Below are 23,917 nucleotides of genomic sequence, written 5' to 3'. Positions count from 1 at the left end.
CAAAGGCACAGCCAAGGTGTTTTTTTTTTCCTCTAAATCTGTAACACATTTACATCAAATTACCAGGCATAAATTTGAAATTAATTAGAATTCAGAGCATCTGTTTGCTTCTTTAACTAATGATTTAGAACTATCCAAATGAATATCTACTTTAAAAAAGATTCAATAGCACTACCTAACTTGTAAAATTATTCTTGTCAGTTACAACCTCTTTTGTAAAAATTTTATCTTTATTTTATTTTGTTTTAATTTTTTAACATTTATTTATTTTTGAGAAAGAGAGAGAGAGAGCACGAGCTGGGGAAGGGCAGAGAGAGGGAGACACAGAAGTCAAAGCAGGCTCCAGGCTCCGAGCTGTCAGCACAGAGCCCAATGTGGGGCTTGAACTCATGAGCCGTGAGATCATGACCTGAGCCGAAGTCGGATGCTCAATTGAGCTACCCAGGTGCCCCAAGTTTTATTTTTATTTTTTTTAGCACAAGACACTTATTTTCTGGCTGCTCAAAAGCTTCCAAAATATATTTAAAAAGAGGATGTACTTTGCCACTTTGCTATCAAACTGTTTACAGGCAAATATTTACCATGATTTCTAATACCTTATCTTACCTTTATATTGAAGTTCATTTCGTTGTTATCATCAGTAAAGCTGCTTTTGACCATTATGTTTTCCAGTTTTAGATCTCTGTGTACTATATCTACCAAGAAAAGAAACAACAAATCAAAGGAATAGTGAATGACAGGAGAATAGAGGGGATACAAATATAACAAATATATATAGCTGACAAGTTAATGTCCACTGTTAAAAACTTTGGATAAATAAATACATACATAAATAAATAAATAAATAAATAAATAAATAAATAAATAAATCATACATACATACATACAAAACTTTGGGGAGGGCCAAGCACAATTCTGTCCTGTTCTATTTCCTTCTATTCAAATCCCTTTTCTCCATGTGTTTAACTTTAAGCGGCCCTTTTCTTTAACTCTGTCCTCTCCCCCATCCCCCTACTGCTCTAGCAGATGCTCTTCATGACTGGTGGCCTAATGAGTGGGACAGAGGATCCTGCCCAAAATCCGGCATTCCCAGAGGAGGGAGACCATTGTAGTTACAACCCCAGTAAGGTTTCCCATATCCTTAGGTCTTCAAATAGAGGATTACTTCTTTACTTCCATGCATATGTTATTGCCAATATAAACATTTAACATACTGCAACTTAACTACATGTATACAAACTGCACTCATTTCAATATATTTTTCTACAACATAAGCACAAACTTTCCTAACTCTTTATATGTTAAAATACAAAGCAAACAAATGAAAACCCCGAGACACAAAATCTCCAGTTGAACATGTCAAACATCAGGTAAGATTTTATGTACATGCAAATAATCATGTGCCAAAACATTTCCTCTGCAAGTGACTAATTCACTTCATATCCATAGCAATCATTGCCCCAGACTTAAAAAAGTTACACGTACAATTGCTGGAAAAATGTAGCTGAAGAGCCCTGGAATGGCAATTCTACCTAATCACTTATAGTTCCCTTACCCAGTTCCCAGCCTGTGTTTTTGGAATTTTTATGTTTCCGTTACTTTGCTTATTTATCTCTTCTGACATAAATACCACCCAATAAGTCTCCCTACTGCCTCCATCATTCTTTATAATTGTTTTCTTTGCTATTCTTGCCCAGTTCGGAATAATTTTATCAAGTTCCATGAAAAATCCTGTGGAAATTTTGGTTGGCATTATACTGAATTTAAGCTCAGTGTGGGAGGATTGACATTCATATAATATTAAGCCCTTGATTTCCTGCCCTTGCAAAAATTGTTGCCCCTGCCTGGAAAGCCCTCCCCTCTTTTTTGTCTGAATTTGTATTCCTCAGCCTAAATTTGTTTCCTCTGTGAATCCTTCTCTGGCTTTTCAGGTCAACTGAGGCACTTACATTCCTATGCTCCTTGCACTGTATATGGCTCTCCATTAGAGAAATTATCAAATTGAATTACAGTTTGCTTTCTATACTCAATCTCCCACTAGGCTGAGTTCCTTAAGGGGCGGGGCCTTGTCTTTTAATCTTTCTAACTCTGGATCCAACCACATGTAGAACTCCCTCAGGAAATATCTGCGGAATGGACCCCTGGGTCCATTCTAATACTAGCTCTGCCACACCTCACCATGTCACTTCACCTCTCTGGAACAAACTTTTCTCTCATCTGTATAATGAGAAGGTGTTAAAGTCACGTGAGGGCCAAATTAACCTTGAAGAGAAAAAGGAGGTGCCTGAGGAAAAGTAGTGGCAGTAACATCAAAGAACAGTAAAGCAATTAGAATAATTTTTACATGTGGCTTTTAAGGTAGTGAACCTATTCTGTATGATACTAGAATGGCAGATTCATGTCATTATATGTTTCTCAAAACCGACAGAATGTACACCACCAAGAGTGAACCCTGATGTGAACTATGGGCTTTGGGTGATAACAGGGTGTCAGTGTAGGCTCATCAGTTGTAACATGTGTACCGTTCTGGTGGGGATCTTGCTAACCGGAGGAGGCTGTGCATGTATGGACAGGGGTAGACGGGATATCCCTATACCTTCTGCTCAGTTTTGCTACAAACCTAAAACTACTGTAAAAATTAAATCTAAAAAACAACAAAAAAGCCTAGAATATATAGATTTTAATATATAGAATATATATATATATACACACACACAGAATATATAGATTTTTATTTAAATTCCAGTTAGCGTGTAGTGTATATAAGCATATAGTGTAATATAAGTTCCAGGCGTCTAGTGATTCAACACTTCCATACAATATAAGTGTTTTGAAATTTCACTTTTATTATTGACTTGTCTACTTTTGTTTTGATAAGATTAGCAGCTTTTCAAAGTGTTGAATAGAAATATTCATCCTTGTCCGTGTACAATGTAATGTATACTTGCCTTGTTTCTAATTAAAATATATTTATTATATTTAATTAAAGTTTTTAAAAGAAAAAAACTTTAGAAAGTTTTTTAAAATAAAATTTTCTGTTTTAGTGGGGATTATTTCTGTGACTATGAATCCTGAATACAATCACTCTTAAACAAAAGTGCTGTCTGCATTCATGGAGTCAACGAGCCGAATGACCCTCTTCTTACCCTTATTGTGAAGATATGCTATAGCTGATGCGAGACTTTGAATGATCCACCTTGTCTCATTCTCTGAGAAATGCCCTTTCCTATGCAGAATTTCTTTGAGTTCTCCATCCTCACAAAGCTCCATCACCAGGTACATTTTCTGACATTGTATTTTTGAAAAGAGAGAGAGAGGGCAAATTATACAGTTGAGAATTTTTAAAATGTTATATATTGCACATACATAGTAGAAATATTATCATAATCTAAATCATCAATCTACTCATTCAAAATTATTTATTACCTATCATGCACAAGATACTCTGCAGGATGCCAGAGGAACAACGAGGCATAAGGCATAGATCTTAACCCTGAAGGAGTTCACAGTATAGTCACAAATACAATATCGTATGGTACGTGTTAATCAAAGAAGTATAGCCAAAATGCCATGAGGTTACAGAGGAAAGGAGCCTCTGTTTAAAGAATGCTCACTGAGGAGGTAACACTAAACGCAGGTTTTTATACCTGAATCGGGACTTATGCTTAGAGAATGGGGGTAAGAACAGGATTAACACATGGTATTCGCAAAAACTCCAAAGATTGAAACAGCGCTGACTGTTGAAAGAAGAACAGATATCTCAGTGTTACTAGTACTGGGAGTTTGGTAGGGTGGAGAACAGTGGAGTGGAGAGGGGCGAGGCTAGGAAAAACAGGTTAGTGCCAGGTTGTAAAGATTCTTGGATGTCACACAGAGGAGTTTGCAATTTTTCCCCCATATGCAGGAAGGAGTCACTGAAGTCTTTTAAGCTGGTGTCTGGAGTGGGGGGAAAGGTGTGTGCTATTGTTAAGTCCGCCTTTCTAACTGAACACTCTAACAGCAATGTAGAGCAGGGCTCAGCAAACTTTTTCTCTAAAGGCCTGATCCAGATAGTAAATATTTTTGCCTTTGTAGGTTGTACAATCTCTTTTGCAACTACTCAGCTCTGCTGTTATAGCATAACAGCAGCCATAAACAACACAACAAAACTTTATCTATGGACTTTGAAATTTTAGTTTCATACGCTTTTCATATGCCATCAAATATTTACTCTTTAAATTTTTTCCAGCCATTTAAAAATGTAAAAAAACGTAGCTTACAGGCCATAAAAAAAATAGGCAGCATGCCAGATTGGGCTTGCATGCTATAGTGTGATGACCTTTGTTTACGGGGGGTAGATGCAAGGCACCGAATGGACACAAGAAGGGGAAGAAGAAAAATACATGAAAATTACCTAGGAGGAAGAAATAGCGGGACTTAGTAACTAACTGGTTATATGCAGGAAAAAGCCAGGGGTAAAAATGCCTCTTCCATATTTGCTTTTTATGTTGATGCATATTAAGACCACTTTGGGTTTTCTAGAAGTCATTTCTTGAGTCAAAAAGATTCACAGGCAACTAAAATGCAAGCCTTTTTCATATCTGTTGCTATTCAGTCGTAGACTACCCTCCACGGCCCCATTCCATCCTCCACAGCTAAATTTTTGTAATTTCTTTTTTAATTTGGGGGTCTGATTCTATCCTATAGCCGCTACTAATGCAGCATCTGTATTCAATCAGCAAGCATGAAAACAGGAATAGAAGATTAACACCCTTTCTTCCAACAGTCAAAATTCAAATCCACTAAACCTCAGGATGCTTTGGAATTTCAAAAGTAACTAAAGAATTGTGCAAAGTCTAACACATAAATAAGCTTTTGAACTATGCCATCGTATTTCCACTGATAGCACTGTAGGGATCATAAGTGGTATGTGAACTATTTGGAAAGAAGAGTTACTTTAGCCGTGCTTACAACATAAATTGATGTCAAGTTTAAATATGAAAGTTGATAAAAGGTATATCAATAAAAGTTTTTTATAAGTCTTTTTATAATTATTAGAAATCATTGTGTAGATCTGGAGAACATTTGGATTCACAAAAAAACCATAACATAGTCTGACTTAATGACAGTTCTAATACCATGGTCTATCCAATCAGGTAACAATTTCCATTCATCTTTAAGATGACCTAGAAGGTCTAAGTATTTGAGTTGGGGAGGGAAGGAGAGGGAGCAGATCTGACCTATGTGAATCAAGGGCCAGCAGTACATTAAAAAACAAACAAACAAACAAAAAAACCCACCACAACAAACCAATCACAGATGATAATTTCCTCTGCCTTCAAACTATTCTAGATTTGGACTCCCACTTGTGCCCAAGATGGAGTAACAGAGACTAGACTGACCCTCTCTCCTGAAACAACTTAAGAAATGGACAAAATATATAAAACAGCAATTTTCAGACATTAGACATTAGGCAGCATAGGGTGATGACTCCTGAAAGAGAGGAAACACATGAGCCAAGCCCCATGATCATCCTACCTTACTGTCCAGAGAGGATCTGTAGGCCATGAGGCAGTGAGAAGGAATACAAAGAGAGCCTAACAGTCTCCATGAAGTGAGGAAATTGAACAGGGAGTCCAGGAAGGCCAAGACAACTAAATTTCACAGGGCAGAGTACCAAAAGAGGAGAAAGCTGTACACAGAGAAAGCTCCATAGATTTGCAGAGGCTCCCCGTCAAGTCTTCAGCAGAGTCCTGTTCAGTTTATGTGTATGAGGGAACTACCCAAAGCTGGGTAAAGAACCATGCAAGAGGAGCAGAGGGAACAATAACTGGAGCTTACACGTGGCCAGAAAGAGCCTGTATTCCCATTAGCCAAAGTGGAAAATCTCATAATTCACAGAACATCAGGTAAAGTACTCTCAAAGGGTCTTACTTCTGTAGTAAGAAAAAACTAGCCCTAGATCAAAGACTGCTCTGGTATCATCTAACAAAGCTTAAACAAGCTTCAGAAGTATCAAACTGTTTCCAACTAACTATGTCTTGCAATAAAGCTCAAGAGTAGTTATAAGAACATAAAAATATCTAGCAATCTATCAAAAACTAACAGGCATACAAAGAAGCAGGAAAATATAACCCATAATGGAAAAAAAAAAGTCAGTCAATTGAAATTGACCTAGAAATGACATGTATGATAAAATTAGTAGAAAAGAATGCTATAAGTTATTATAACTATATTTAAGGAGGAGTAAATATAGAGCATGTTAAATAGAAACATGGAAGATACAGAAAAGAATCAAATCAAATTTCCATTGGAAAAGATAAGTAGCACACATGATGTTACAGAAAAAGAGATTACTGAATCTGAAGACGTCGCAAGGAAAAGTATACCAAAGAAAACAAAGGAAAAAGGAAGCTGTGGACAACATCAAGCAACCTAACATTCTAACATGGATACTTGGAGTAGAAGGCAGAAAAAGCATTTGAACAAATAATGGCCAATGATTTGCTTAAATTTGATAAAAACCATAAACTCACAGATCTAAGAGGCTCCATGAACCCCAAGCACAAGAAACATAAAGAAAACTACAGCAAGGCACAATATAATCCAATTGATTAAAACTGATGACAAAGAGCAAAACTATTTTAACATGATTTGGGGATTAAAAAATAACAACTCAAAGACTAAAAAGAACAGACTTTTGGCATCATTGCCGTATACTGCTCCCATAAAGGATAACTGTGGCCTTTCGTAGTTATCAAGCACTCCTAATGAATCAAGCATACTACATAACCCAAACTGACTAATTCTGCCTCAGAAACTGAAAAAGGCAACAAAGAACAATAGCTAACAATTAAAGAGACAGATGCTTTATATCCATTTTCCCATTTAATCCTTCAACAACTGTAAGGAATAAACCCACCGGCCCAATCAAAGGATGCAGAGACTCAGAGCACAGTGAAGTGAGGCTTTAATTAAACAACATTCTTGCAAGTGGGTGTCTGACAGACAGGCACCCTCAGGGCATTGACAGCAGATAATTTATTTCCTAGCACAAGAGTCCCTCCCCTGGTTCCTCATTGGCTGAGGAACCTACAGAGGTTACAGCCTTACCGGGGCATTGCCGAGACCCGCGTAAGGCAAAAAGTAATCTGATTGGAACAAATGTACATTCCCTGAGGTGACGCAGAGACTTTCAGTCCCTCCTCCCTTTGTTCTTTGGCTCATGCTCACTGCAAAGCCCACGAAAATAAGCCCCAGAAACGGAGAGGGGAAGAAGAACCGGGAAGCGAAGTGTCTAATGGTTTGGGACTCCATTGTGTGTGGGGGCGGGGGTGGGGAAGATTTGTACATATTTCCAATAGGTTGTAAACCTACTGTTACTAGACAGCACAGCTTTTATTTGGTATTTCTGAGAATGAGTCGTCTCCCTTCTCACACAACCAAATGAGGTCGATACTATTATTAAACCCATTTTACAAATGAGGAAACTAAAGTATAGAGAGGTTGGATAACAACATGGTCTCCCGGCTAATAAGTGGTGGAGCCAGGATTCGAATGCACAGGCGATCTGAGCCCAGAGTCCACATGCCTAACCACTACATTATACCGCCTCCAAGCAGAGAAACGCCCAAACCCACAGGCACTAAACAATCTGGAGGCACGATGGCAAATAACTCAGGCTTCAGAACAACTGTAAATAAAAATTACAGGCATTTAAAGAGAGGAATGATAACATCTAGGGAAGAAAGAAGATTAAACACATTGGTAAAACACAGATGGTAAAATATCTTCTACACAGTGCCAAATATACCCATGCCAACTTTCTTATAAAGCTAACCTTGCAAAATTACAACAATATTCTAAGAGATTCTAATGGAGACACCAAAGCCCAAAACAAAAGGAAAGCCATCTCTAAGGAAGCTCTAATTACTATCTGTTTGTGTATGAAGTTGCTTCAATTGTAAACATTTGTTTTCAACAAGCCACCCAGAAATATCACTAAAGACATCAATCTAATCATCAGACACCTAATTATATAATCAATAATAAAAGTCCTCCAGAATGCCCTCATCAATCTCCAGTGACAGACACATGCCACGGACAGGAACACCTGTGCCCTACAGGGGTGACTGCAGAAGGGAGTGATGTTCATCTGTAATAGTAACAACTTTCAAAGTGCAGCACCTGAACAAGCCTTACCTTAGGCGTCTCAAACACTTGTTCCAGATGTATGATATGTTCGTGTTTCACACTTTTCAGGATATTCACCTCCCGTTCAAGTAGCTTCACAGCAGAGCTTCCAGCCTTTCACAATGAGGACACATAGATTTCACATATGAATGTCACTAATACAAACCTCAATATAAAAGTTACAGTCATTTTTATATCTTTTCCTACATTTTCTGGAGAAGTTCCCTTTCCAAACGATAATATGCAACTAATTTCCACGATAAGATTAAATTATGGCCCTTCTTTCCTTTGTCCAATTTTAAGTTATATATAATTTGGCCTCAAGCCACATCTGTTTCTTGGACTGTTTCTATAAATTAACCACAACATGGTCTCTGTCCCCTGAGAGAATTGTTCCAGTTTTTAAAATGCCTTTTGGTATTTCCTTCAAAATCATGTTAATCCTGTGATGTTAGCATAATAAAACCAAAATCTACTTTCCAGTGACATCATTTGGAGAAGCTAAAAACAAAATGTTTTTCTTTTGTTGTTTTGTTTTGAAGATATATGTGTGCATATATATATATATATATATATATATATATGCTTTTATTTACATATTTATATGTTTGTATTTATATACAAAATAGGCAGTGAGATTCTACACCTAGCCCTGCAATATGTCACTTCCTGATACCCCCAGCTTCTAAGAGAGAGACAGAGAGAGAGATCTTACCTTCAAAAAAAATTATTTAACGTTTATTCATTTTTGAGAGACAGAGAGACAGAGCACGAGCAGGGAAGGGGCAGAGAGAGGGAGACACAGAATCCGAAGCAGGATCCAGGCTCTGAGCTTTCAGCACAGACCCCAGAGAGATCTTACCTTCAGACCAACCTAACTCCAGCTTTATCTCCTTACGTGTAACCTTTAACCATACCTGATGGCAAAAGGCAAAGGCAGGCACATCCCAGGGAGCGCAAATCAGGGTACAATTGATTTTCTACAGTCATCTCAGAAATTCTAGAAGGGCCTTTTCTACCCTCACCACCATTACCACCACCCCAATCATCCCCCCTTATTGATATCTAAATTACCAGCATTGCCCTTATTCACATAAAAACATCCCTGAAAGGGACGACAAAGGTCTTATCCCTCTGCCCCACCCCCATGCCACCACCAAGGTTAGAAAATGCGTAATAGTTCTTCAAGGACTGCAAAAAGATGGATCACATGGCAAATTTTACCTAGTTAAAATTTTACCTAGAGTCATCCCTGCATCCAATTACCTTTACCCTTCAACCATTACCATCTCAGAATGAGTAGGAAACTGCCTACCACTACGCCCTAGGGTGAAAGTCAACAATTAAAGGTTAAAGGGTCAAGAGAAACAGTAACTGTGAGGAGTGAATTCTTATCCAGACTAGACATGGAAAGTTACCACAATTTCTCCTAATACAAGTCTCAATTCCATTCCTACCTCCCTCCCCAAATGGCCTAACCTGCATATAATACAGTAAAATATATTGTCCAATTCATAAATTGAGTATATAAATTTATTTTACTATATTAGTGCCTATAAATGCTCATCATCAGTATGTGTATGCAAGATTTTGAAATCCTAAAGTTGCATGCAGGTACCCTACTATATAACCCTAAAATCTAACCCCTAGCCCTCCCTGACACCAAAGGGGCAAAGGAAACAACATCCCATGTAGCACGATGGTTCTAGAATTCTAAAGATTTCCAGAAAGTCTCTAGATCTCCCTTTATTAGGATTTGTATGTTATTTTATTAAATTTTAGAGAGAAATGGTATGTAATTTTCTATAGTCTGTTTTAAAGAATACATAAAACTTACTATTTCACTTTGTAAATGTAATATTAATCATCACAAACCCAAGAAAAAAAAACACCATCTTTTGTCTTTTCCCGGGCACAGAGGTTTTTTAAAAGCTGATGAAATGATCAGGTGTAAAGCCTGAGAAGCTAGACTCTCTCTTAAAGACAAGCCCAGTCATTGTCCACTCCAGGAGAAATCCAGTGAGAAAAACAGTGGCTACAAGTAAACAGCACAGTTGACAGTTGCTGAAAAAGTGGTTCAAACGGGAAGAGCAGGTGGGATGAATAATCAGAGACTTAGCTAACAATGAGGATATAGGGAATCAAAGGAGAGGAAAGGATAGGAGGAAAGCCGTTGGAACTACACTGGGAGAGAACACTGAGACTTCAGTCTAGCTAAGCCATATCTAGCCCTTAGCCCTACAGCTACACAGACATAGAATCAGCCCTTACTTTCAACTCATTCCGAAGAACTTTACCCTTATTTGGTCATACTGGTTACATTAGTTGATCCTTCATTTGCTTTTCCCAGATACATGAGTTCAAGAATAGGTCCCTTCCCAGAAGGCTAGGGAAATGGCCACACTTATCCAGGGGAACAGCCCAGGCCCTGCCCTCAGAGGCAGCTGTTAGTGTGAAAACTATACCACCTACCCCACCCTGCCCTGGCACCGTGCCCTCAGTGTGATGCTGCTAATAAGTCTTACCTTGTCTTTGTTCACTTTTTTAATTGCCCACTTAGTTTCTGTTTCCTTGTCTGTAGCTTCAAAGACCATTCCAAAGCTCCCTTGTCCCAATATTCTTCCAAAGGTATAGATTTCCTGGATAAAAAATAAGAGCTCCTTTGTCTCTTTCATCAGGTATTCATCAGGTATTAAAAACGAACGCATAATACTGATAGATACCCAACCAAGGGAAGAGAGTTTCTGCTCCAGGGTAAAATCAAATAGAAGATGCCACCTATTTGATATTAATTAACCAAAAATGAGTTTTGGCAAATCTCATTAATTGCCCTTTGGAGGAAAAACCATGAACATCCCAATGGAGACATACAGAAAACCTCAAAAGTATCAAGATGAATCTCTTACAAACTACAATGAATGAAATGTCTTCATAAGAAAGAGGAGGAATGGAATATTAACGCATACATGAATGTGTGCTTGTGTGTATAAAATACATTTACCGAAGAAATTATCCCCAAATTCGGAGAGCTGTATTATAAAATCAACACCTATTAACCACTGAATAGCTGCTTTGCCGTTTACCAACTAACACTTTTTCTTTACTTCATTATTTCTATTAAAAAGCACTTTATTGGTTTCATTCCTTTTGTTTTAGAAAAAGCAGTATCTGACAGAAATTTTAATGTAAGTCAGCACTGAGAAGAAAATAAAAACCATCCATAGTAACACTATCCAGACCAAGAATCCTTCCACATATTATTTAACTTCTGATGGTAACTGCACTTCCCATGATGAGCATAGCATAATGAGTAGAATTGTCGAATCACTAAGTTGTACACCTGAAACTGAAACTAATGTAACATTGTATGTCAACTACACTTCAACTTTTTTAAAAAAGCATAGCACCTAGAACATAGTAAGCACCCAATAGAAGTTAAGATTATTTAAAAAATAATAATGCACTATTTTTGCCAACACCAGCATCCTGGTTCTCATTGTAAAATAACAAACATGTAACTCATTTACACTTTCTTTTCCTGTTTGGTTGGGGCAGTCTCCTTGATCCAAATCAATATCAGGGTATTAATAAGACTTTCTGGACACATGATGCCTGGGGACTATAATACGACAAAACATCTAAAGTAATGCCACTAGGTGAAGCCTCTGCTGGGTCAGCAGTCAAAGCCTTCCCTGGAGATGCTACTCTATTTCTCTGCAACCACTTTCACCTTTGCCGTGCAAGAGATAAATTAGCTGCTAATCTTCATATCTTCTGTTGCTTACGTTCCTGTCTTACTTTCATAAAAGAAGATTTAATGCCCAACTAATTACTTATCTCCTTCATGAAGGAGTTCCCCAACTTTGCACCTTGGTAACTGTCCCATTATTTTGACTTCCCTCAGTATGTATGCATTGGTCCTCACATATTATTGTTACTCTCTTTCTTACAAATACTTTGGTTCATGTTTTTCTTCCAAGATGGTCTAGAAGCTTAAGAAGCTGTTTCTTCTGTATCCTTTAAAAAGCCTACCCTGAAACTTTGTAGGTAAAACATTCATGCTTAGCACATAGTGGGGAAAAGAAGGAAGGAAGGGAGGGAGGGAGGGAGACACGGAGGGAGGGAGGAAGGAAAGAAGGAAGGAAGAAAGAAGAAATGTTTGGCTTCAACATGTTAGACTTTCCTTAGATAGTTCCTTGTGTACATATTTTGTACAAAAATGGATAAAACACAATTTCTGTTTTCTCAGAATTTGTAAGCTACTCAAGAGACAAGATTATCACTTAAGTTATAAAGTCTTAAGTTAAAAAAAAAAATACAAAACAACATTGGGGCCAGACACCACAGCTAAAATACTGGGAGAATAGGGGAAAACATTACAAAAGAGATGGCTTCTGAGATCAGCATGTGAGGGAACAAAAGCAAATAATCGAGAATCTTTTTTCTATCATCCAAGCAAACAAAGCAAGGAAGGCATTCCACAGGAACAGCAGTGCAAATATGGAATGAATGAATGAATGAATGAATGAATCAGTAAATGAATGACTCAGTCAACAAATTCAGTCAGTAAGCCAGCCAGCCAGGAACCTTCTACATATATACACCTGTGAGAAGTGACAGACCAGTTATGTGGAGTTGAACCCTGGGGTAAGAATGTTGGATTTATGGTCTTGAATGATGCAAATGGCAACTCCTGGACTCACATAGGGTACATCCTGCCCAGGTGATGGTTCCCAAGATGGGACTTTCAGTGATTTATAATTACTTTTTCCCTTCCTTCTTCCTACAACCACTTAACGGTGAGAATCAATATCAGAACTATGACTAAAAAAAGACAAATATTTTATTTTTATTATATTTATATGTAACTCCCAATTATGTATTATGAAAAATGAGTAAAATCTCAATTTAAATGGTCATTTATCCCTTTTGTTTTCCACAGAACAAAATGATATAAACTATATAACTATTTCTCCAATTTTTCTTGTTCTTTAAATGAGAAAACTCTCATTTGCTTTTTTAACATATAGAACCACAACTTGGACACAGTATTTTAACACTGTTTAAATAGGATATTTTAAATGAGGAATGGATATAGAAATAGCTCTATTGCCCAACTAGTTTTATAAACTAATCTTTTTCTTCAACTAACTGCTTTGACATAATTACATAGTGGTGAAAATAAGGAGAAAATTACTTCTTGTTTGTAATAATCTTAAGAGGATGCTATAAAAATGGTAATGTAGATCTATTTTTATTGACATAGAATGATATAGTGTAGAGTATGAATGCATGTATGATATGATCCCATTATGAAAATGTGGGTATGTGAAGGTGCTGACATTGATATCTGGAAAGATGGTCATCTAAACATTAAGAGTAGCTATCACTGGATAGTAGAATTTTGGATGACTTTAATTCCTTTTTTATACTCTTCCAAAATGTTTACAAACTTTAAAATGATCCTGTCCATTTAATAGGACAAGAAAAACTTCAGTTATGCTAGTTAAGATTATTTCCTTAAAAATATGTATATATTTGAAATGTTTCATAATTTAAAACAGGAAAAAAACTGGAAAGAAAAAAATAGAGTAAGACATACATGTATAGAAAAAATAAAAGTAATAAATTTTAAATTCGGTTATATCTGGCTCATGATTTTTATTTTCTTCACTTTTCTATCTATATTTTCCTAATATTTTACAATGAACATATTTTGCTTTTATAAAAGCTCTTAGGGCTAAATTTAAAATTCAGTAAAGTTGTGGATTTTTTAAAAATACAGGTTATTTATCTATTTTTTTAAAATTATTTATCCACTTTGAAAGAGAGACAGAGAGAGTGAGTGGGGGAGAGGCAGAGAGAGAGGAAGAGAGAATCCCAAGCAGGCTCCGTGCCATCACTGTAGAGCCGGGTGCAGGGCTAGAACCCATGAACCATAAGATCATGACCTGAGCCAAAACCAAGACTCGGCCACTTAACCTACTGAGCCATTCAGGCATCCCCCCCAAAAAATACAGGCCTTTTATTTAAAGTGGGAGAATTAAATTTTTCAAGTTAGAATTCTCAGGAAGTTTATCTGATCACTTCAAGTAAATTGTCAAACACCTCTTAACACACTTTTAAAGTTATTTAATGTTGGGGCGCCTGGGTGCCTCAGTCAGTTAAGCAACCAATTTTGGCTCAGGTCATGATCTCACAGTTCATGACTTCAAGCCCTGCATAGGGTTCTGTGCTGACAGCTCAGAGCCTGGAGCCTGCTTCAGATTCCATGTCTCCCTCTTTCTCTGCCCTTCCACCTCTCTCTCTCTCTCTCTCTCTCTCAAAAATAAATAAATGTCAAAAAAAAGTTATTTAATGTTAATTCAATTTTCTTCTTCTAGTTGTTCTTATTGTGGTTCTTTTAATGTGATGTTAAAGGAACACATGTTAATTTCTAAAATGGTAATAATATTCAAACCATAATAATTAGAATCCTTAGAAGAGTAATATTGGTACCCATCCCATCACAGTCTAGAAAAAATGGAGGGGTCCATGAGGAAAATTCTGGCCTCAGTACCAGTCATCAAGGAAATGAACAGCCAAACCATTTCAAGTCATCTGGTCTTTCTCTGTCTTCAAGAGGTCTACACAAAGACCCCAAGATTGTTCTCAGCAACAGGCAAGACATAATGACCAAAATGTTCTCATTTTACTACTAAAAATGTCCTCTGCTTTAATTAAAGTCTATTTGGTTCACTATAAGCAGAAAAAATAATTAGTCTGGATTTTCTTTGGTAAAGACTTCGGCATACTTGAAACTGATTAATTTTCTCTTTTCTTCCCTTCCTTTCCTTAGAAACGAATTTTTAAATCATTTTTGCCACTAACTATTGAGTTACAAGTTCCTAGAAGTTTCAGTTTGCTTTCTATATACCCGAATAGCAGCTCCGTTGTCCATCCTTATGTGAGGAACTTTTCCTTCTGTAATGTTTCCCCGACTCCATTGTTGTTGAGACGTTTTTCTCTCCACATTGGAGGTTTTCGAGGGCTTACACCAAAAGGAATAAAAAAATTAAGATATATTTGTAGTACAAATACAGTACACTTGTATCTTGACAAAATAAGAACCCTAATTTAAATAATATGACAAATCTTTAATGTGTGCTATATTTATTGTGTAAAAGAAATATTGTCTTTTTTTTGTTTTTCAATGTGTGCTATGATATTTATTGTATAAAAGAAATATTGTGCTTTTTATTGTCTTTTTTAAAATTCTAAGTCCTATATGATTCATTGGCTTATTACGCTAGAAGAGACTATAAGAAGCCAGCCATTCAATCTAGTCACCTGAATCCAGGCAAGTCTACATGATAACCTGCATCCCAAATCCATCAGAACTTACCTGATGATTACAGATAAAGAAATTGTGGTTTATATACACAATGGAATACTACTTGGCAATGAGAAAGAATGAAATATGGCCTTTTGTAGCAACATGGATGGAACTGGAGAGTGTTATGCTAAGTGAAATAAGTCATACAAAGAAAGACAGATACCATATGTTTTCACTCTTATGTGGATCGTGAGAAACTTAACAGAAAACCATGGGGGAGGGGAAGAAAAAAAAAGTTAGGGAGGGAGCCAAACCGTAAGAGACTCTTAAAAACTGAGAATAAACTGAGGGTTGATGGGGGGTAGGAGGGCACCTGTTGGGATGAGCACTGTGTGTTGTATGGAAACCATTGGACAATAAATTTCATATTTAAATAAATAAATAAATAAATAAATAAATAAATAAATATAAAACTTACTGCTCTCAGTCTCCAAAGTTGTGCTGTATCAACTACAATCTTCCATACTGCCTCTTCTCCATAAAGGTAAAATACCCCGCAAACCAATCCTACCAGGTAGTCATAGATTGTAACTAACATACATCAGCTTTGCAAAGTATATTTGATATTCCATCTAGATAACCAGAAATTGTCATAAATAATAACCACCCTATATTTCACTATAACAATGGCCCAAATTCAGATTTAATCCAATTTTTTTTTTAATTTTTTTTTAACATTTATTTATTTTTGAGACAGAGAGAGACAGAGCATGAACGGGGGAGGGGCAGAGAGAGAGGGAGACACAGAATCGGAAGCAGGCTCCAGGCTCTGAGCCATCAGCCCAGAGCCTGACGCGGGGCTCGAACTCACGGACCGCGAGATCGAGATCGTGACCTGAGCTGAAGTCGGACGCTCAACCGACTGAGCCACCCAGGCGCCCCCAGATTTAATCCAATTTGAAAGCCAATTCATTTCTGTATAAACCATTAAAAACTAAAGAAGCTGGAATAACATTCCAAATTATTTGTGATCATGGAAAATAACTCAACAGTGGATGGAATTATCATAAAAGAAATTACTAACCAATTTTGCTCACCTCTCACATAAGCAATAAATGTTCCTTTAATAGTTAAGAAGGCAATGATTTGGCTGACAAGGTACCAAGGGATATGGATCAAGCTAAGGATGGGATTAGGAAATAGGATGTCAACTTGTGTTGGGATATAGAAACTTCAATATTTACCATAACTTTCCCAGAGGCACTATCTGTGATGGGTTGGTTTTCTTTTTTTCTGTCTGCTGAAACTTCATATTCTGAGCTGCCCATGCTTGATTCTTGGGACATTTCCACCACAGAGATTGGAGAAAGCCTTCTTCTACAGGCACATACATACAGTACATCTTGCTTAGAAGTAGATGAACAGTTGGAGCATTTTGCACATTGTTTACCAAACCCACTATTGGCCATTTGCTTAACTCTGCAACTAAAGCAACTTGAAGGAAAGAAGTTTCCACTCCTTGAGGAAAAGAACCAGACCAAAAGGGATAAGGTAAGCTGATGGTGAAAACTGTAACTTCCAGTTGGTGAGGTCTTTACAGTACTGATGCACTATACTTATATTCACACATGAGAGCTGCAGAAAGAAAATAAACAATAATTTAGAAGGTTCTTTCTGATTCTGTCACCCTCCTATAAGTTAGAGAAAAACTTAGAGTTAGCACCGAAAGCATCCTGCCTATACATGAAAAGTTAATATTTATAACAAAATTAGGACATATTTCTAAAAACCAATGGATTTTCATCTTTCAAAATTTAATAACCATAAATTGCTGAAAAGCATGGTCTAGGGAAATCAATTTGGTGGGTTGACATCAATTTTTTTTAATTCTAAGAGGATAATATGAGTATTTTGCATAGATCCTTGGTAACTTCTATGAAACTTCTAATTATGTAAATACACATATAGAGAATGTTTGTGTATGAGTATGTACTGAGTCACAATATAAGAGATACTTTTTATTGAAGTATAATTGACATATAATAGTATATTAGTTTTACGTATACAACATAATGATTCAACATTTATATACATTACAAACTATCACCATAAGTCTAGTTACCATCTGTCACCATAAAAAGTTATTATAATATTATTGACTCTACTTCCTATGCTGTACTTTTTACGCCCCTGTGACTTATAACTGGAAGTTTGTATCTTTTAATCCCCTTCACCTAGCTCACCCATCCACTCCCTCTTCTTAATGTGGGCTGTGGTAAAAAAAGAAAAAAATAATTTAAAATAAAGGCTTTAAAATAGTGATGTAAAACATTCATTTACTGTGGTTTCAAAATTTAAACCTTACTCAGCTTATTATTAGGGCAAATTCATATTAACAGCTTCACAATGGAGTAGACAATTTGATTTTATAAAACTACTTATTACTAAAGCTCTAAGGCAATATTAGAAGTATCTTCATTTTTATACTCAAATAGCAAAAAAAAAGAAAGAAAAAAAGAACTACTGGGTGCAATTTTTTCCTGAGCATAGAAACAGGTATGCCAAGCATACTGGACATACTCTACCTAACTAGAGTTATTGGCAGCTATATGGTGGCAAGTTGGAAAGATGTGAGCAAGTTGGAAAGATGGCAGCTATATGGTGGCCAAGTTGGAAAGATGTGAGTTGGAAAGATGTGAGGAAGGAGAAATGTGCTCTGCAGTACATATAACAGAATACCTTGAGAAACTTCCGGAAGTAACTGGGAGTACATTATTATGGTTTTTTACCATACTATTTCCTATATTACATAAAAGTATATTTTGTAGTCACAGATTGATAAGGCTAGGGATATATGGAATATACTTTTATCCTTTGAACTGGAATAAGCTTGACCAGGAGAAAAAGTTAGATACCTTTATTTCAGTGAAGGAATGTCTTTCTGGTTTTAGTTGTCTAGGACTAGTTTTCTAATCAGAAACGAGTGCTACCTTTTATCAATTCTTATCTATTGTGATTATATTTTTTCTCATTGGATCTTTTGATATGTTGTGTTCTTTAAAAAGATTTCCTAACATTAAGGCATTCTTACACTTAATAGTATGAACCCTACATGATCATGATGGATGATTCTTCTGATGCTAGAAAACTGATACATTTGTATTTGGGGCTTTCAATTACATTCATGCAATCCCTATCAAAATAACAACAGCATTCTTCACAGAGCTACAACAAACAATCCTAAAACTTGTATGGAACCAGAAAAGACCCCGAATAGCCAAAGCAATCTTGAAAAAGAAAACCAAAGCTGGAGTCATCACAATCCCAGACTTCAAGCTGTATTACAAAGCTATAATCATCAAGACAGTATGGTATTGGCACAAGAACAGACACTCAGATCAATGGAACAGAATAGAGAATCCAGAAATGGACCCACAAACGTATGGACAACTAATCTTTGACAAACCAGGAAAGAATATCCAGTGGAATGAAGACAGTCTTGCCAGCAAATGGTGCTGGGAAAACTGGACAGCAACATGCAGAAGAATGAAACTAGACCACTTTCTTACACCATACACAAAAAAAACCCTCAAAATGTATGAAAGACCTAAATGTAAGACAGGAAACCATCAAAATCCTCGAGCAGAAAGCAAGCAAAAACCTCTTTGATCTTGCCTGCAGCAACTTCTTACTCAACATGTCTCTGGAGGCAAGGAAAACAAAAGCAAAAATGAACTATTAGGACCTCATGAAAATAAAAAAGTTTCTGCACAGAAAAGGAAACAATCAGCAAAACTAAAAAGCAACCGACAGAATGGGAGAAGATATTTGCAAAGGACATATCAGATAAAGGGTTAGTATCCAAAATCTATAAAGAACTTATCAAACTCAACACCCAAAAAACAAATAATCCAGTGAAGAAATGGGCAAAAGACATGAATAGACAATTTTCCAAAGAAGATATCCAGATGGCTAACAGACACATGAAAAAATGCTCCACATCACTCATCATCAGGGAAATACAAATCAAAACTACAATGAGATACCACCTCACACCTGTCAGAATGGCTAACATTAACAACTCAGGCAAAAACAGATGTTGGCAAGGATGCAGAGAAAGAGGATCTCTTTTGCGTTGTTGGTGGGAATACAAGCTGGTGCAGCCACTATGGAAAGCTGTATGCAGGTTCCTCAAAAAATTAAAAAAAGAACTACCCTATGACCCAGCACTTGCACTATTAGGTATTTATCCAAGGGATATAGGTGTGCTGTTTCGAAGGTACACATGCAATGTTTATAGCAGCACTATCAACAATAGCCAAAGTATGGAAAGAGCCCAAATGTCCATAGACGGATGAATGGATAAAGAAGATGTGGTATATATATACAATGGAGTATTACTCAGCAATCAAACAGAATAAAATCTTGCCATTTGCAACTACATGGATGGAACTAGAGGGTATTATGCTAAGTGAAATTAGTCAGAGAAAGACGAATATCATATGACTTCACTCATATGAGGACTTTTTTTTTTTATTTTTTTTAACGTTTATTTATTTTTGAGACAGAGAGAGACAGAGCATGAACGGGGGAGGGTCAGAGAGAGGGAGACACAGAATCTGAAACAGGCTCCAGGCTCTGAGCTGTCAGCACAGAGCCCGATGCGGGGCTCGAACTCACGGACCTCGAGATCATGACCTGAGCCGAAGTCGGCCGCCCAACCGACTGAGCCACCCACGCGCCCCATTCATATGAGGACTTTAAGAGACCAAACAGATGAACATAGGGAAGGGAAGCTAAAAAATATATATATAAATATATATATATATATTTATATATATATATATATATATATAAAAACAAGGAGGGGGACAACATATACGAGACTCTTAAATATACAGAACAAGCAGAGGGTTGGTTGTGGAGGGGTTGTTGGGGGGGATGGGCTAAAAGGGTAAGGGGCATTAAGGAATCTACTCCTGAAATCATTGCCACACTGTATGAATAACTTGGATATAAATTAATAATTTAATTAATTTTAAAAATTCCATTCATAAGTTAAACTGGTCTATAATTTTCCTTTCAGCCATCTTTGTTAGTTTTGATACAAGCTTCTGGCTAGTTTCATAAAATAAGTTGGGTATCTTCCATTTCACAACGTTTGGTAACAATTTGTATAGCATAGAATCTACAGGAAAAATCTCCCAGAAAATGACAGGATTCTATGAAAGATTTTTTTTGTTGAGAGAGAGAAAGAGAGAAAGAGAGCACAAGAGCATGAGCTGGGGAGGGGCAGAGGAAGAGAGAGAGAGAGAGAGACAGAGAGAGAGAATATAAAGCACATTGCACACCTAGAGAGGAGCCCAATGCAAGGCTCTATCTCACCGCCATGAGATCATGACCTGAGCTGAAATCAAGAGTCAGACACTTAACTGACTGAGCTACCCAGGCATGCCATGAATGATATTGCTAGCAGTTTATCCAATATTGATTCTCCCATTATTCCTTACTATCAGCATCCTGATTTTGACCAGGGCTGCCATGTACATTCATTTAAAAATCTTCCATTTCTGGGGTGCCTGGGTGGCTCAGTCGGTTAAGCATCTGACTTTGGCTCAGGTCATGATCTCACAGCTTGTGAGTTCGAGCCCCACGTTGGGCTCTGTGCTGACAACTCAGAGCCTGAAGCCTGCCTCAGATTCTGTGTCCTCTTCTCTCTGTGCCCCTCCCCTGTTTGTGCGCTTTCTCTCTCTCTCTCTGAAAAATAAACATTAAAAAAAAATTTTAAAAATAACAAAATAAAAATCTTCCATTTCCCAGCCTTTTTTGTAGCTTAGAGATGTCCATGTGACTTATGACCATGAACCTTATAGAGTGCAAGCAATGCTGTACTTAAAAGAAAACTTGTACTCTTAAACCTTTATTAAAAAACAGAAAAAAGGATAAAAATATACACGAGCAAATCAAATCAAAAATAAAGAAAAACATGATTAAAGAATAAAATTTCAGATGAACAGAAAAGACAAAGAAATATACTTTTGTTGATTTTTGCCTATAGGGCTCCAAACAAAGACTTCTCACTATCACTCAGAGTTCATATCTTATCATTACCTCCCTTGCTCTAGATAGGCTAGCATCCTCACTGTTCCTCGAATATGTCAACCAAATTCTGTTCTTATGGCTTTGGCCCTTCTGTTTCCTTTGCCTAAGATGCACTTCCACAGATAATTGCATGGCTTGATCCCTCTTTTCATGGTGGTTTCTGCTCACTTGAGAGAACTTTTCTAACTACCTCATCTGAAACAGCAGACCCATTCACTCTGTCCTCTTACCTTGCTTTATTTATATTCACAGCACTTATCATTTCATTCAAGAAGTTCTCTACAAAGTTCTTTCCTACTTTTAGGGACCAGATGATTCCCCTATAAACTATTTCAGGGTAATGAAAAGCCATCCAGTTCATTTCACTTAGTAAGAATAACCAAAATCTGACCACAGCAGTTCTCAAAAAAGAAAAAGGCATTCTTATAAGCCAATCTCATTTGCAAATAGATGCAAAAATCCTGAATGCTATACTTACATTAACCCCAGATAATGTGTACAGCATAGTCCAAGATTTTAGCTAGAAATAATGGGCAAGCCATCCCAATAAGTATGGCCCCATCAAAGTTGTGTGAAAAGCATTCTCCTGCTGTGATTAAAACTCATAATGGCAAGCACTGGAAAAGATACATAAAAGGACCCTCCTGGCATGTGGAGGGGAAAAAAGAATGCAACTGATGCCACTAAACAAACACACACACACAGTCTTAAAAATGTTAGACCTTGTTTTTCAAGTGTATTTAGCAAGACAAAGAAAACCCAGAATATACCTGTATACACTTTGCGAAATGATTTAACTTCAGGCCTTGGAAGAAACTGTTTTGCATTTCAAGTTAAATATAAAGCCTGTAACCATCAATGACTCAGAGCAGCCGAGTAGATCTGCAAATAACAGCTTTTCTGTGTAGAGAAACTACTGTTTTCTCTCTGCAGGTGTAGAAAAGTTGCATGTAAGATGTGTAAGGCATTGTTTTATGCATGCATTAAGAATACTGACTTTATAGTGCTTTTTATAAGAAACTGAAAGAAGAGTTCATAATGTAAAGGTTTATTTCATTATAAACAGTACTCCTAAAAGCATGCTTTCCATACCCTTCAAAATTTACTGTATATCTATCCACAGACTTTCAACAGAATCTGTACATAATAAATTTCCCATGTTCAAGATGGGTTTTTTTGTGTGTGTGTATCTTAAAACAATTCTTTTTCTTTGCTCTGCTCAGAAAGCACTTCCTTTAATTTTTCCATCAATTTCTCAAAATAAATCACATTTTCATCACATCACTGACACTGATGTCAACTTCTGAGTAACTTCTAGCTCCAGTTTCTGATTTATCCATTGCCCTGGCTGCATTTAGGAGCTATACTCAGAAGGCACAGAGTTCCTGTTACGCACTGAGTTTCTTTCTGCTCTCCAACCTACCAACCATTACATCTACCAAAGTAATGTTCTACTTTCATACCACAGAGATTCTAAAACAATGGGTTGAAGAGCTGCATGCAAAGTTTCTTAACAAGAACTAGATTTCAAATTTAATTTCTTTTTGGCTGACTGAATTCTAATCATTATAGCTTAAAAACCAAAATAGAACAAATGTTTACTCACATTTATTTCTTTCTCATTTATGAATTGATCTGAAAGATTTCTTACTAAAATAAATCTACTATCCAGCAGGCCAAATGATGTCATTCATATTTTAGAGGCATAAACTTAATCAAGCATTGCAAACCTAACATATCTTTATGTAAACACAAAGATGAATAGCTATTTTTCTATGGAATCATGGAATTATGTTTAAATGGGACTTTAGGTACCAAAAAATGTATCCGAAAACCAAAGAAGCTTCTGCTATAATAATAGCATTTCTTTGTATCTCCAAAGACTGGACAACATAGGTGTTAGACATAATGTAAACAAATAAAGTAAGTTCAAATTATGTCAGTATTTAACTAAAGTGTGAGCTTTCTTTTGACTAAAGGTTTTCATTTTATTTTCAGAACTAAGACAAGTCAATGGAACAACTCTGAGACAGAAAATCTCTGAGCTTTTATTTAAGCATAAAAAGGTCTCTTACATATTGGCCCTAGAAGATACACTCGCAGCAATTTCCTCCAGAAAATGAACACAAGAATGGTTTTATGAGATATAACTAGCTACAATTTTCTTCCCCAAAAGCAATTTTTAGTTTTCTTTGCTAAGACTGTGTCTACAAGGAACCTAAACAGTCAGTCAATTCAGTCAAAAATGTGTTCTATTCAAGGGAAGAAAAAAACCTTCTGGATTGTCTGACATTATGCAGACCAAGCTGAATGACTGTATCTTCACTA

General features: G+C 36.7%; 1 protein-coding gene across 4 annotated transcripts in view; it reads right to left on the bottom strand.

The window, feature by feature from the left end:
- STK33 (serine/threonine kinase 33) overlaps positions 1-23,917 on the bottom strand; it is a 169,238-nt gene that overhangs the window by 51,722 nt on the left and 93,599 nt on the right. For all 4 annotated transcript variants that reach the window (XM_025928519.2, XM_086678048.1, XM_025928518.2 and 1 more), the window contains exons 2-7: positions 16,732-17,122; positions 15,089-15,202; positions 10,698-10,811; positions 8,182-8,286; positions 3,147-3,285; positions 607-695 (exon numbers count right to left, since the gene is read on the bottom strand). In XM_025928519.2, coding sequence (XP_025784304.1) covers positions 607-695; positions 3,147-3,285; positions 8,182-8,286; positions 10,698-10,811; positions 15,089-15,202; positions 16,732-16,956 — 786 coding nt within the window. In that variant the 5' untranslated portion in view covers positions 16,957-17,122. The remainder of the gene's footprint in view (positions 1-606; positions 696-3,146; positions 3,286-8,181; positions 8,287-10,697; positions 10,812-15,088; positions 15,203-16,731; positions 17,123-23,917) is intronic.

Source organism: Puma concolor, chromosome D1 (genome assembly GCF_028749965.1).
Source record: "Puma concolor isolate L17-30 chromosome D1, mPumCon1.1.hap2, whole genome shotgun sequence".
Classification (NCBI taxonomy): domain Eukaryota; kingdom Metazoa; phylum Chordata; class Mammalia; order Carnivora; family Felidae; genus Puma; species Puma concolor.
Note: the sequence above shows the minus strand (reverse complement) of the source record. Positions and strands in the feature narration are given on the sequence as shown.